Consider the following 14,577-nt stretch of genomic DNA (forward strand, 5'->3'; position numbering starts at 1 on the left):
CAGATGTTGCAAGACATTTCAGTGTTATGAGGGGAAAAAGGAAGTGCAGCAGTTACTACAAACACACATAAACAGCTCAAGATACAGGAAGAGAAACGTACACAATGGTCGCATACATAAAAGTATTCTACATTTCAATTGGGTTTTGGCTCTTTTTAGGTGAGTATTAAATGTTGTTCTGTGTTTGTCTCTAATTCTGTTTATCATTTTGACAGATTTTATGCTCAGCTGTTCATGTGATGATATCTGATTCAGTGATTATTGATAATCCTGGACGTAATAATAGCTTGTGTTGTGTGTTTAGGTGTTGAATGCTACAGTGGTGGGTCATATCATGTTTTAACTATTAAGACTGGAGGATCTGTCACCATCCCATGTCATTATAATGAGACAAACCCACCGCAGAAGAAATACTGGTACTCAGACATCGATAAATCTAAAATATACACAAACACATCAGAGGAGAATCCGTCAGTAATTGATCATCCTGATCAGAGTCTCTTTACTGTGACTATGAGAAACCTGCAGAACAATCACACTGGAGATTATTCTTGTGTTGTGGAGACTGACGGACTGTCGACTATTACATACGATCTTCATCTTAGGGTTCAGTCTGGTATGAGATTTTGTAATTTAATTTAATCACATTCTAATGTCTAATTCTCTGACTTCACACACATGTATTTAATAATCTCAAATGACTCTTCTGTGTGTTCAGCTCCTGATGTGTCTGTGGTGAGCAGCAGTGTATCTGGACATGAAGGTGGTAATGTCAGTGTCCAGTGTTCCTACAGTTCTAGATATCAGAATCATCCCAAACAGTGGTGCAGATATAAAGATCAGAGATGTTACACAGTGGGGAGGACTGACACATCCCAGAATTCATCAGTCCAGATCAGTGATGATGGGAGAAGCTCCTTCACTGTGCTGATGACTGGACTGAGACTCAGTGATTCTGGATGGTTCTTCTGCTCTGCTAGAGAGGCAATGAATCCTGTTCAACTCACTGTTGAGGCAGAACCAGGTAAAACCTATTTAATACTGTATTTAAAAACTGAATAAAAAGATAAAACTCAGTCCATAATCAATACTATAAGGTTTTTTTTTTTTTTTTTTTCTGTTATTTTGGCAGTGAGTGTGACCGGCACTGAGAAGTAAGTATTAGCAAATTCTCGTTTTTTGTGATTTATTCTTTAACAACATCTAAACTTTATGTCTTTAATGTTATAAAACAGTTCTTCAAGTGTTTCTTGAAAATATACATAATGTGACAGAGAAACATGTTCAGTAATATTTAATAGTGTGTTATTGTCTTTTATCTTTCAGATGGCGTTTCTGTCTGTCACAGAACTAGAGATTTCTCCACATCGACCAGAAAGATCAGATGATTATAAACTGCTGATTCTGCTTTTTGATGTATTAGATGTCTACATTTGCTAAATGCCTAAATGTCTGAAATGTATTTTTTTCACACGTTTTCTTCAAATGTGTTATTTTTTTCTTTTATCAAAAGTGACTAACAAATGAGGAATATACCAAATAAAACTTCATTTTAAAAAAAAGTTTTTCAATTTAGCCATCATTTTTTATATCAATATGATATACAGACCTCACAGACATAGAGCACAATATGTGCCATTCATTCGCCATATTGAACATAGTAAATGTGTGAACAAGTGACTGATTTCAACCACAGCTTCAGTGTCTTTTATGATGAAGGGGGGCGGGACACTTCAGATTCTAGAGAGCATTTGATTGGACAGTAAATCTGATGAGATGATGAACATTGGTGGTAGAGAGAGATTATAAATTTTAAATACACATATCTTCCAAATGTAAATTTTGGTATTGTTTTGAACACACTAGCTTAGAGATAACCTTAGGTCTATCATATTCATTAGTCAAAAAAACAATTTTTAAAGGCCCACTTTTGTCAGCTATAATGAATATTTTATGCCATATATCCTGTCTATCCGCCTATATACTGTAAGTACAAGCCTTGTTGGATGTGTTTCCACTCATGGAAGGTTATTTTCAATAAACAGAATATGTGTGAAAAATGTGTGAATGTTTACAAAAACATACAGACACTGAGAATATTCCCTTGTTTTTCCTTTTACATATTTGAGGCTGTTTTGTCATGCATTTAATCAGCTTACATAAACGATGAAAAGCTATTTTCTATTAATAACTTGCTACCATGTCAGCACCTGCACCTGAGTCACAGATGGATCCTGCTCAAAAGTGCATGTCCTCTGAAATTTTGGCGGCCCACTTCGATATTCGAGAAAAGATGTTCCAGAAAATTTCAACTATTGACAAGACAACTGCCGTTACAACACAGCAAATTGAAAGCGTGTCTTCTACTGTACATCAGCTTGTTACTGAGGTTACTACTCACAAGGAGGCATTGAAAGTCATGTCTGCTGAGATCCAGGATCTTAAACAGATGAACAAAACTTTAAAAGAAGAGGTTGGAGACTGCAAGCGGTACAGTTGGAGGTAGACGCTGAAGCTGCACGGTGCACATGAAAAGGATGGAGAAGATGTCCATTGTGTTGCAGTCAATATCCTTGGCAACGTGGCTGCTGGCATCAGTGAGAGGATGGAGGATGCGGTGGATATCGCCCATAGTCTCGACCCATGGAGAAAGGATGGTACATACAGGTCTATAATTATCCTGTTTGCTCTTCGTCGTTACCGAGATACTGTCTGGCAAGCTGCCAGAGGTTGTAAGTTCCTGTGTGAAAACAAGCTATGACTCACTGAGGTCTTATCCCCAGAGGGAAAAAGCTTCTTTCCGTGGATCGTTTGCTCTGATTGACGGGAAGAGATTTGATTTCGCCAGTGTGAAGTAGGATATATTTGGCTTATGCATTCTTCTGTTCTTTCTGGGTTTAGATGGTATTAATATTCAGCTTTTTTGTTTTAGCTGATTTGCCTGGTTAATAAGTGCTTTATATTTGAGCACAGACTGATTTTTCAATGATCCAATCTTTAGAGTTTATTGCTGAACTTGACTCTTATGTTGAATCTTATGCTTGATTTTTATTAGCACGGATTCATTTATTTACACACTTTGCCAGTCAGTTTTTTTTTTTTTTTTTGTTTGTTTTTTTTCCCCTTTATTTTTATTTATTTTTAGCCATATTTAAGAAGTGATTATCTAGGTTCAATATTATTAGGTCACTTTATTTGTTCTATGACCTCGGTTGGTTGTATATCATTTGTTCCTTTAAAGTGAATTTCCGTACAGTTTCTTCAGGTACATACTTTATATTTTCTTTTGTCTTTCTCTACTTGTTATGGATTTCTAGTTTAGTTCATTCTCTGTAATGTCTTTAAATGTGCGAGAAACCGAACAGTATTTATATCATTTTTTACCTCTAATACACCACTATGTCAAACTGCCTTGAGCGCAGGCACGGCATCCGGTGCGTGAGGTACCAAAGGAAAAGTGTCAGTAACTGATCATCCAGATCAGAGTGTGTGACTTACTGTGACTATGAGAAACCTGCAGCATGAAGACACTGGATCTTACTGGTGAGTTGTGGAGATTGGAGCAAGATTTCAAGTTGACGAAACCAATCAGCTATTTCAATGTTCAATCAGGTATGAGATGAGTTTCACATTTAAATGAATAATTCAGATTCTGGTTCCTGTTAAATCACAATCTCAAAAGACTTGTCTCTGTGTGTTCAGCTCCTGATGTGTCTGTGGTGAGCAGCAGTGTATCTGGACATGAAGGTGGTAATGTCAGTGTCCAGTGTTTCTACAGTTCTGGATATCAGTATAAACTCAAACAGTGGTGCAGATATGAAGATCAGAGTTGTTACACCATGACTGACACATCCCAGAATCCATCAGTCCAGATCAGTGATGATGGGAGAAGATCCTTCACTGTGCTGATGACTGGACTGAGACTTAGTGATTCTGGATGGTTCATGTCATGTACTGGTGTTATACAGTAAGTGAGTCAGCTGCATCAGTGAGGTCATCCTTGTTTTCATACACTGTTTCTTTTTTAGTTTTCCTGGAATTGCAATGTGTCATGTGAAATGGTGTAAAACTACAACAAATGGTTGTTAAAGTCATCATTTATTCACCCTCAAGTTGTTCCAAATCTGTATGAATTTCTTTGTTCTACTGAACACAAAAGAAGATATTTTGAAGAATGTCTGTAACCAAAGAGTTGATGGACTTATAAAGGTTTTTTTTTTTTTTTTTTTTTTTTTTTTTTTTTTATATATTATGGAAGAAAGAAAGAAATTTATATAGATTTAAAACAACTTGATGTTGAGTAAATAAAGAATTTTGATTTTTCGGTGAACTGTCCCTTTAAGTGCATTTAAACAGCTCAGTGCATTCCAGACATTTAATTGAAGAGATATACTGGAGCAGGTAAAGCAAATCAAAAGTAAAAAATAAATAAATAAATAAATATAATAATTGACCAAGAATAATTACAGCATTTTAAACTAAATATCAAATGATGTCAGAACTGATGCCACAATCACAAAATAAATGTCAACAGAACTGAAGAAGTAAAATGTTTGTGATTGAGTGATGTAAAGTTCACTACAACTAATGAAAATGTTCAAATGAAAAATGCACCACGGTAAATTAGGTTTCTGTAATAATACTATTGTCATGATAATGACCTCAATAACAGTAATAATTTTGTATGCATTTATAATATAAACCATTTGTATTATTTATTCTCACAGGCATTATGGGTATCAGGTGTGGATTCCAGCAGTTGTGCTGTTTCTGCTGTTGGTGACTGTCGTGTCAGCTGTAATACTGAAAAAGAAGAACAGTCAGTATTGATTATACCTTTCTCATTATATGACCTATTCCATCATCATTCAGTGTTTGATCAGTTTTGCACATTATCTTCTTAGACAGTCTTACTGACCCCATTGAGTTTATGTGTATTTATAAACTTTATGTTGATGACTAGAAACTGTCCAATGGAAGGTCTGATAACATCAGTTGTTCTCTAACAGACAGAAGTAACATCCACATCACAGAGGTGAACAGGGATGGAGTCAGTGACGCAGTATTGAGCAAACAACCAATTTAAATTAAAACTCATAACTGAAAGACTCAGAAAATCAGATGTGTTTATAATTATTCACAGGGAAACAGTGTCAGTCCATCATCAGTGGTTGCAGAGAATGACGTGACTTACAGCTCTGTGACAATACGACCCAAAACTAAAGCAGTAAGTGAATTCACAAGAACATGCTCAGAGATTTGTACTGTAATGTAATTGTCAGTATTCTTCTTCATCATCTTTCGTATCTCCAGAGCAGCCCAGTCTCTGTGGGGGACGAGGTGACCTACAGCTATGTGAACAAACAGTGCACTCTAAAAAATAAAACATTGGTTCAACAACAAAAAATATATATATATGTTAACGTTTTCCACTAGAATTTTAGCCAATTTGGAGAATTACATTAATTCAAAGCAATATTTTGAGTTGATCCAACATAATGTTTTAAGTAAGGTGAAGATGTTTTTTTGCCACAATAAAAACACATTTATAAGTAACATGAACTTAATAATTGTCAACATGAATGCAACTATTTATGTTGATCCAACATATTGTTTTAAGTAAGGTGAAGACACTTTTTGGACACAATAAACATGCATTTCTAAGTAACATGAACTTACCAAGCACCGCTTGTCACCATGATGGTAAATCTCCAAAAACCCACATTAACTCTTCTAAATTAGCATAACAAAACCTTAATTACTGCTAAATCTCCCTTACCATTAATCTTATGCAAAAAACATTATATAACACTTAATTTTAGCATTTACTCTCCCTTTCACGTGCCATGGGCAAAGCATGATGGGAAATATAAATCCCAGCCCAGTTAAAAGAAGTGTTCATACAACTCAAAACGATGAAACACGTTTACACGTCATCAGACTGTATTTTACATTAACAGAACTTAAAATTAAATACATTTTTGATTAACTGAAAATGTTAAACTATGACAAGTCATGATAGTATATCGAATCAATAGGCATAATTTGTGTGTCATCCAAGCTCAATAAAATAACAATTACAAGTAAAAAGTCTAACAGCATTTCAGAACTTGATTTTTTATTTCACAACAATATATTTAAGTAATGACTAAAGGTCCCCTGAATTAGTTTTTAGAGTGTGAGAAGTTACAGGTTTGTTGAAGTTAATAATCACATGATGTTTTACACACACTGAACATGTGATTTCATCTCATTGTTTAATCTCTTAATCACAGTTGCATGTTGTGCAAGCTAACATTTTTCATAGTCCATGCATCATTACGAATACAAAGCAAGAAAACTGTCAAATCAGATAAAAATGTATGTGCTTGGACAGATATTTGGACAGGCCTCATGTAAGTGTGGAAGTAAGTGTGCAAGACTGTGTGCAAGGACTGAAAAATGTCAAAGTGCAGCACGCTTAATGCACACTAAATCCACACTATGTCTTATTCATCATACTGAAGAATTTACGTGGCCCAATTTCACATCATGTCTCAGAAAACTTTCCAGTGTAAGTTAAATGAATTATGTTACATACAATTTGGTTGTAAAAGTTATTATACAGTATGTATTTTATAACATTTGAAAATGAAGTATGAAGAGCCAATCAAGCCAAAATTCATTCTGGCACTCTCACATACATACATTCTCCTTTTATATACATATATATTCTCCTCTCACACACATACATTCTACTCTCACATACATATATATTCTCCTCTCACACACATACATTCATTCTACTCTCACACACATATATATTCTCCTCTCACACACATACATTCTACTCTCACACACATATATATTCTCCTCTCACATGTACATACATTCTACTTTCACATACATATTCTCCTCTCACATACATACATATTCTACTCTCACACATGCATGTCTGAAGAAAATATGTGTATGTAAGAGAAGAATGTATGTGTGTGAGAGAGAGTATGATGGAAACGGAAGGCAGGTCAGGCGCGATCATCACGTGACGTTCAGCTTCTCAGCGCTGCCCCGCCCCGCCGACTTGATGCATTTTGTCCATGAAATACAGTTTTGTGTATGTTTTATTTCATCTATAAAATCGTTGTTGTGCTGTAAATCATTTTATTTAATGCAAAGCAAAGCAAACTACAGGGATGCGATGTCAGTTAACGAGTGTCGCATCCGTCTTTCGGATGAAGCAAACACTTGATGCCTTGCGTAAAATTATCAATTTATTCCCAAAGATACTGAATAAATACTTTGGATATTGAAATATGTTCTCAGAACTGTGCACTGATTGTTTATGGGCAGGTTATGGAAGCAGCCAAAGCATCTTTCGGCTACGAGTGAGACGGAGGGCGGTGGTCTGAAATGAGTTCCGCCGCCGAACGCGAGCCCATCTCCGGCAGGAGAATCAGCATCGTTACGGTGGAAACGGGACGCGACTTTTGATTACACATGAATAACTTTTAGACCTAAATGTATCATTTTTACTTCTAATACTTCTAATGTTTGTTAAATATATTTTTAGGCATGGTAAAAACTATAAAAATAAGCTGTATTAAGATCAAAAATAAAACTGTCATAAACCAGTGGTTGTGTGGAGTATTTTACAAATGTTTAGATTAGTGATTCCCAACCGGGGGTACCCAAAAGATTTAGATTTTGTTTGGTTTGTTCATTCCTGTCGCTGGGACATTCTAAAACACATAACTTATACAGAAAAGCAGATGAGCCTAGAATATGAACGCAACATGTTTAATTACAGCATTGAGTATTGTAGCCAAGCACATGCTGTACTGTTGAAAATAATGGCCAATCAGAATTGTTTGTTAAACTCAGCTCAATATCCCTCAAAACATTGAATTAGTTTCTTTTTAGTGCCAGTTTAATAAGTCCTATGCTCAAAAATCTGGGTAGTCCTTTATGCTGGGTAGAATTAGCCCAACCTGTGTTCTGTCCTATGTTTACCCAGCCCTTGGGCAAAAAACAACCCAAAATTTACACATGAAAATGTGAAAGGAGAATGTAAGTGTGTAAGAGAGTAGAAATGTATGTGTGTGAAAGGAGAATATATGTATGTGAGAGTAGAAATGTATGTATGTGAGAGAGTAGAAATGTATGTATGTGAAAGAAGAACGTATGTGTGTGAAAGGAGAATGTAAGTGTGTGTGAGAGTAGAAATGTATGTATGTGAAAGGAGAATGTATGTATGTAAAAGGAGAATGTATGTAAGTAAAAGGAGAATGTATGTATGTGAGAGTAAAAGTGTATGTGTGTGTGAAAGGAGAATGTATGTGTGTGAGAGTAAAATGTATGTGTGTGAAAGGAGAATGTATGTGTGTGAGAGTAAAATGTATGTGTGTGAAAGGAGAATGTATGTGTGTGAGAGTAAAATGTATGTGTGTGAAAGGAGAATGTATGTGTGTGAGAGTAAAAATGTATGTATGTGAAAGGAGAATGTATGTGTGTGAGAGTGCCAGAATGAATTATGGCTTGTACGGCCCCTCATAATGAAGCACTCCAATCACGATGTGATTAAAGGGTTAGTTCACTCAAAAATGGAAATTCTGTCATTTATTACTTACCCTCATGCCGTTCCATACCCGTAAGACCTTCGTTAATCTTCGAAACACAAATTAAGATATTTTAGTCGAAATCCGATGGCTCAGTGAGGCAATGACATTTCCTCTCTAAAGATCCATAAAGGTACTAACAACATATTTAAATCGGTTCATGTAAGTACAGTGGTTCAATATTAATATTATAAAGCGACGAGAATATTTTTGGTGCGCCAAAAAAACAAAATAATGACTTATATGGTGATGGCCGATTTCAAAACACTGCTTCAGGAAGCATCGGAGCACAGTGAATCAGTGTGTCGAATCTGCTGTTCGGAGCTCCAAAGTCACGTGATTTCAGCCGTTTGGCGGTTTGATCTGAATCATGATTCGATACACTGATTCATAATGCTCCGAAGCTTCCTGAAGCAGTGTTTAGAAATCGGCCGTCACTAAATAAGTCATTATTTTGGGTTCCCTTTCGTGGGAACTATCGACGCTACGTCAGTGACGTGATGGGAATCCTCTGCATTTTTGTGTTCGTGAAGCACTATTGTATCCAACCAATGAGAGAACGTGACGTCAGAGGCGGGCGACGTCGCGGACCGGAACCTATAAAGCATGCCCAGAAACAAAGAACGCTAGCTTCTGTTGTCTTCAGTAAGCGCTATTTGTATCTTGTCTGTCTTATTTACTGTTGTCTGTCTACCATCTCGCCAGAAAGTGATCTCTTCATCTGAGGACAAGAGTTTCTAACAAGTGAAATAAGACACATAAAAGACATATATATATATATATATATATATAAAGGGCGCCGCGGCGAGTGTTCCCCGCGGGTCTGGTCCCGCTGCTGCCGAGGCACAGCGAAGGCTGCACTCGTGGGGTTCACAAATGGATCTAGCAGAGGGGGGAGAGACGGGCTTTGCCTTATCGCTCCCCTTACCTGCTAGATCTAGTGTCTCTCCTTTGGTGGTGGAAGCACGCGCTGCGGTTTCTTCCCCTCAAAGGGAGGCACCGGCACTGAATATATCTTCCTCCGAGGAGGTTGATGTTGAAGGTGTCGAGGGTGGTGATGAGGGACCGTCATCCTCATCTCCAGCCCATGAGGAGCTTATGGAGGTAGTGACCCGGGCAGTAGAGAAACTAAATATAAGCTGGCCCGCGGAGGAAAGCGTTCCTAAAGTTAAAAGCAAGTTGGATGAACGCTTCCTCCCAGCTAGGTCACTACCCCAGCGTCGGGGACTGCCGTTCTTTCCTGACCTCCACACCGAGGTGTCGAGGTCGTGGAATAGACCTGTGCAGTACCGTGTCTTCAGCCCACAGACATCAATGTACAGCAATATTATTGGGCTGAACCAACACGGTTATGGGGCGATGCCTCGGGTTGAAGAGACGCTTGCGAGCTATCTCTCGCCCGAGTCTGCATCATCCCTGAAATCCCCGACGTTGCCCACCAGACCTTTAAAGCAAACATCGAATCTGGTGGGCAAGGCTTATTCGGCAGCGGGTCAGGCTGCGGCATGTCTGCACACTATGTCAATACTGCAGGCATACCAAGCTGATCTGCTGGGGGAGATTGACGAAAGTGGGGAGGTAACCTTCGAAACCATTCAGGAGTTGAGGAAGGCCACAGATTTAGCTCTCCGTGCCACCAAGGAGATGGCCAAGTCAGTAGGCCGCTCTATGGCAGCCCTGGTGGCCACGGAGAGACATCTGTGGCTCAACCTAGCTGATATTAAGGAGAAGGATAAACACACCCTTATGGATGCGCCGCTTTCCTCCGAGGGCCTGTTCGGCGACGCAGTTAATACTGTCGTCGACAGGTTCGAGGAGGCGAAAAAGCAGAAAGCGGCGTTCCAGAGGTTCCTCCCCCGAAAATCTCATCCCCCTGAGGCTGCTGGGCGGGGCAGCCTCAGCCGATAGCCGGCTCCTCGGGACACAGGTCCCAGCAAAAGGCTAGTGTGGCCGCCCGTGCTCCCCCGCGGAAAGCTTGGGGACCGGAGCGTGCTGCACAGCCGAAGCCTTCCGGGGGTAGGGCGGATCTGAGGACCGTCATTATTTCCCGGAAGGCTTCCCAAAAGAAATCCTGACGCTCATGGGCCAGGGTTTCTGAGGGCAGCCCCCTCCGAAGGGGTTCGACGATTAATTTCTATCGTTCCCCATCGGCGCCCTCAAGGGACTGTTCTGCCAACCCTGCCACCCAGTGTGCGACAGGGCGCAGCAGTCCCTGTCGATCCTCCGAGGAGGTTCGGCCAGCACGTGATTCGCTTATCTGCCGGTGCGCCGCGTCAGATAAACGAGCCAAGTGCTCAAAAAACACCAGAGACCAGTCTCGAGAGGCTGGTTCCCTTAGTAGAATTTTTGGAGGAATGGAAATGTCTTCCAAATATTTCGAAATGGGTGCTGCTCATGGTAGAACAGGGCTACAGAATTCAGTTCGGTTCTCGTCCGCCCAGGTTCAGTGGAGTGATTCACACAGTGGTAGCTCCAGAGCAGTCTCTGGTAATGGAACAAGAGGTTACGACGCTTTTGCAAAAAGGGGCTATAGAACGGGTTCCCTCTCCCAGCAAAATGTCGGGCTTTTACAGCCGCTACTTCATTGTTCCAAAGAAGGATGGGGGGTTGCGTCCGATCATAGATCTTCGTATACTAAATCGATCTGTAAAGAAGTTGAAGTTCAAGATGCTTACACTCAAACAGATTATTCCGCAGATCAGATCCGAGGACTGGTTTGTGGCGATAGATCTGAAGGACGCATATTTTCACATTTCCATCCATCCTTCTCACAGGAAGTTCCTCAGGTTTGCTTTCGGGGGCGAAGCATACCAATACAAGGTTCTTCCCTTCGGCCTATCACTATCACCCCGCACGTTCACGAAGTGCGTGGATGCAGCCTTGGCTCCGCTGAGACTCCAGGGCATCCACGTGCTGAACTATATCGACGATTGGTTGATTTTAGCTCAAACAGAACGTCTGGCAGCTCAACATCGAGATGTTGTGTTGTCGCACATGAAGAGGCTTGGGCTGAGGCTCAACGCCAAGAAAAGTGTGCTGGTTCCGAGTCAGGTTGCCAACTATCTTGGGGTAATCTGGGATTCCATCACAATGCGGGCGCAATTGACTCCCGCTCGTGTGACTTCCATTCTCGGGGCCGTGAATGGGGTGAAGTTAGGCCGGTCACTCACTGTAAAACAGTTTCAGAGACTGTTGGGTCTGATGGCAGCTGCGTCCAACGTTGTTACTTTTGGCCTTCTGCACATGAGACCCTTACAGTGGTGGCTCAGGACCAAGGGGTTTTCTCCGAGGGGAAATCCTTTTCGCATGATCAAAGTCACGCGGCGGTGCCTTCGTGCTCTGGTCATGTGGAAAAAGCCTTGGTTCCTGTCCCAGGGACCCGTGTTGGGAACTTCATGTCGTCGCGTAATGCTTACGACAGATGCGTCCCTCACGGGCTGGGGAGCGATCATGAGTGGTCGCTCAGCTCAAGGTCACTGGGAGGTACACCAGCTCTCCTGGCACATAAATCGGCTGGAGATGCTGGCAGTGTTTCAGGCTCTGAAGCACTTCCTCCCCGACCTGAGGGGCCACCATGTGTTGGTTCAGACAGACAACACTACGGTGGTCTCCTACATAAATCACCAAGGGGGACTGCGATCTCGTCCACTATGCAAACTGGTCAGTCACATCCTCCTGTGGACCCAAGGGAAATTACTCTCGCTAAAGGCGGCGTATATTCCGGGGTATTTGAATATGGGGGCGGACGCTCTGTCGAGGCAGAGCGCGAGTCCGGGGGAATGGAAGCTTCACTCAGAGGTAGTGGAGCTCATATGGAAAACATTCGGTCGAGCGGAAGTCGATCTCTTTGCCACAGAGGAGTCAACTCAATGCCCTCTGTGGTACTCTCTGAGGCACCCAGCTCCTCTGGGGTTGGATGCCATGATACAGACGTGGCCGAGGCGACGTCTGTATGCTTTTCCCCCAGTCTCTCTGCTCCCGGGAGTTCTGGACAAAGTCCGTCAGGAAGGGGTAGACCTGATATTGGTGGCTCCTTTCTGGCCAACAAGAATATGGTTTGCGGACCTAGTATCACTTCTTCACGGCTCTCCTCTGGAGCTTCCAGTCAAACAGGATCTCCTGTCCCAAGCGGGCGGCATGATTTTACATCCCCGTCCAGAAATGTGGAAACTGTGGGCCTGGCCTCTGAGGGGGCAAGGCTCATAGAATCTGGTCTTCCAACCGAGGTTGTGGAGACCATCCTTCAGTCCAGAGCTCCATCTACAAGGAAGCTTTATATGTATAAGTGGAAGGTTTTCGCTACATGGTGTAGTCATCATAGGGTGGACCCGGTCCACTCATCTGTCAGCTATGTGCTTCAATTCCTTCAAAAAAAGCTTTCAGAAGGCTTAACTCGCTCCACATTAAAAGTGTATGTGGCTGCTATTTCAGCCTATCATGTTCCTATGGGTGGTGTCTCGGTAGGTCGAGACCCCTTAGTTGTTCGCTTCCTTCGTGGCGCACTGAGGCTGAGGCCTTCAGTACGCCCAAAATCTCTGACCTGGGACTTAGCCATTGTGTTACAAGGGTTGGCTGAGGCGCCCTTTGAACCTTTTTTCAAGATGTGTCAGATAAAATGCTCACATTGAAGACTGTGTTTTTACTGGCCATCTCATCCTTGAAAAGGATAGGTGACCTTCAAGCTCTTTCGGTTTCACCATCATGTTTAGAGTTTGCACCAGGCATCGTTAAGGCCTTTCTACATACAAGGCCTGGTTACATTCCTAAGTTTTCAGTTTTCATGGTGTTCCACCTCCCTTTCTGAAGTCAATTCCGGACTGTATACGCCGTTGGCCTTGCTCCCTGCCGGGCAGAAAGCGAAAGAGACGACGTGGACGACGGGGTGGCTTAGCTGTTAAGATAAAATGCTACCTGCGATTCCATCGGGAGTCGCGTTCTTCCCCGGGGAGCTTTATGAAGGACTTCGGGAAATGCTACCCGTGCTGGCGTTCCCTGGAGCCAGTGCATGGTTGGATTGTTCCCGTGTTTCCCACCTCGCTGGAGCCGCTCCCGGTTTTTCGCGCGCCTCGCCCTGCGCGGGGAGGAGTGTGTCCGGGGAATCTTCGGCCGCTGCCTCGGGCGAAACAACCTGCGGCCTCTCCTGAACTTCCAGCGCTGCTCAGAATGGCTTTGATTAACGCCAGGTCGGTAGTAAACAAGACTTTCATTATAAATGACTTTTTCTCTGCTCGCCACCTAGACCTTCTCTTTTTGACTGAAACATGGATTACTCCAGGGGATATCAGCGCCTTTTCTGAAATGGTTCCGTCAAATTCTTTGTTTTTAAATTCACCGCGTACAACGGGACGAGGTGGTGGTCTGGCCTCTATTTATAAAGACATTTTTTCCTGCCGTCCCGTAGTTTCAAAGGAATACCAAAGCTTTGAGCTACAGTTGTTTACTTTGGAGCTATGCGACCCTGTTCTGTTTGCTCTGATTTATCGTCCCCCAAAACCTAATTCGAATTTTCTGAAGGATTTTGCTGACTTTTTGTGAGATTTCATTGCAAAATATGACAAACTAATGATTGTTGGGGACTTTAATGTTCATGTCTGTTGTGCAGCAGATTCCTTAGCAAAGGAATTTATCAATCTGCTAAACGCATTTGATCTGACGCTTCAGATCAATGTACCCACTCATCAGCATGGCCATACACTGGATTTAGTGCTAACTTACGGCTGCTCTCTGAATAAACTAGAGGTGTGTGAAAATGGTTTCTCTGACCACAAGACTATTATGTTTACGTTTCCATCTTTTAACAAAACTGTTACGTCGATGTATTCGGCTCGCCAGTCTCGGCTTATTACATCAGCTACCAGAGAAGCTTTTCGCTCAGCCTTTAGTGAAGGTTTGCTACAAAGTGACATGTTCTAAACACCGATTCAAGTGCTGAAGAACTACTTCGCAGTTTTAATTCCACCTGTGTTCAGGCTCTAGACCA

At 41.6% G+C, this 14,577-nt stretch overlaps 1 protein-coding gene across 3 annotated transcripts; it reads left to right on the forward strand.

Moving 5' to 3' along the window:
* LOC125250133 (polymeric immunoglobulin receptor-like) lies at positions 1-3,986 on the forward strand. 3 transcript variants are annotated; one of them, XM_048162527.1, is made up of 5 exons: positions 1-159; positions 305-616; positions 719-1,024; positions 1,133-1,154; positions 1,327-1,562. In XM_048162527.1, exons 1-5 carry the CDS (start codon positions 105-107, stop codon positions 1,352-1,354), a joined length of 723 nt encoding a protein of 240 aa, XP_048018484.1. In that variant the 5' UTR covers positions 1-104; the 3' UTR covers positions 1,355-1,562. The 3 variants fall into 3 exon arrangements, with proteins under 3 accessions (XP_048018484.1, XP_048018483.1, XP_048018486.1); XM_048162526.1 differs by lacking the exon at positions 1,133-1,154; XM_048162529.1 differs by lacking the exons at positions 719-1,024; positions 1,133-1,154; positions 1,327-1,562 and adding an exon at positions 3,703-3,986.
* The last annotated feature ends 10,591 nt before the right edge of the window (positions 3,987-14,577 follow it).

Source organism: Megalobrama amblycephala, linkage group LG17 (assembly GCF_018812025.1).
Source record: "Megalobrama amblycephala isolate DHTTF-2021 linkage group LG17, ASM1881202v1, whole genome shotgun sequence".
Classification (NCBI taxonomy): domain Eukaryota; kingdom Metazoa; phylum Chordata; class Actinopteri; order Cypriniformes; family Xenocyprididae; genus Megalobrama; species Megalobrama amblycephala.

Bases quoted from the DNA above. Each gene is read 5' to 3' on its own strand.
- LOC125250133 (XM_048162526.1), top strand. From the start codon at position 105: ATGGTCGCATACATAAAAGTATTCTACATTTCAATTGGGTTTTGGCTC. The intron at 160-304 runs GTGAGTATTAAA...TTGTGTGTTTAG, and splicing joins TGGGTTTTGGCTCTTTTTAG to GTGTTGAATGCTACAGTGGT. The intron at 1,025-1,326 runs GTAAAACCTATT...TTTATCTTTCAG, and splicing joins CACTGTTGAGGCAGAACCAG to ATGGCGTTTCTGTCTGTCAC.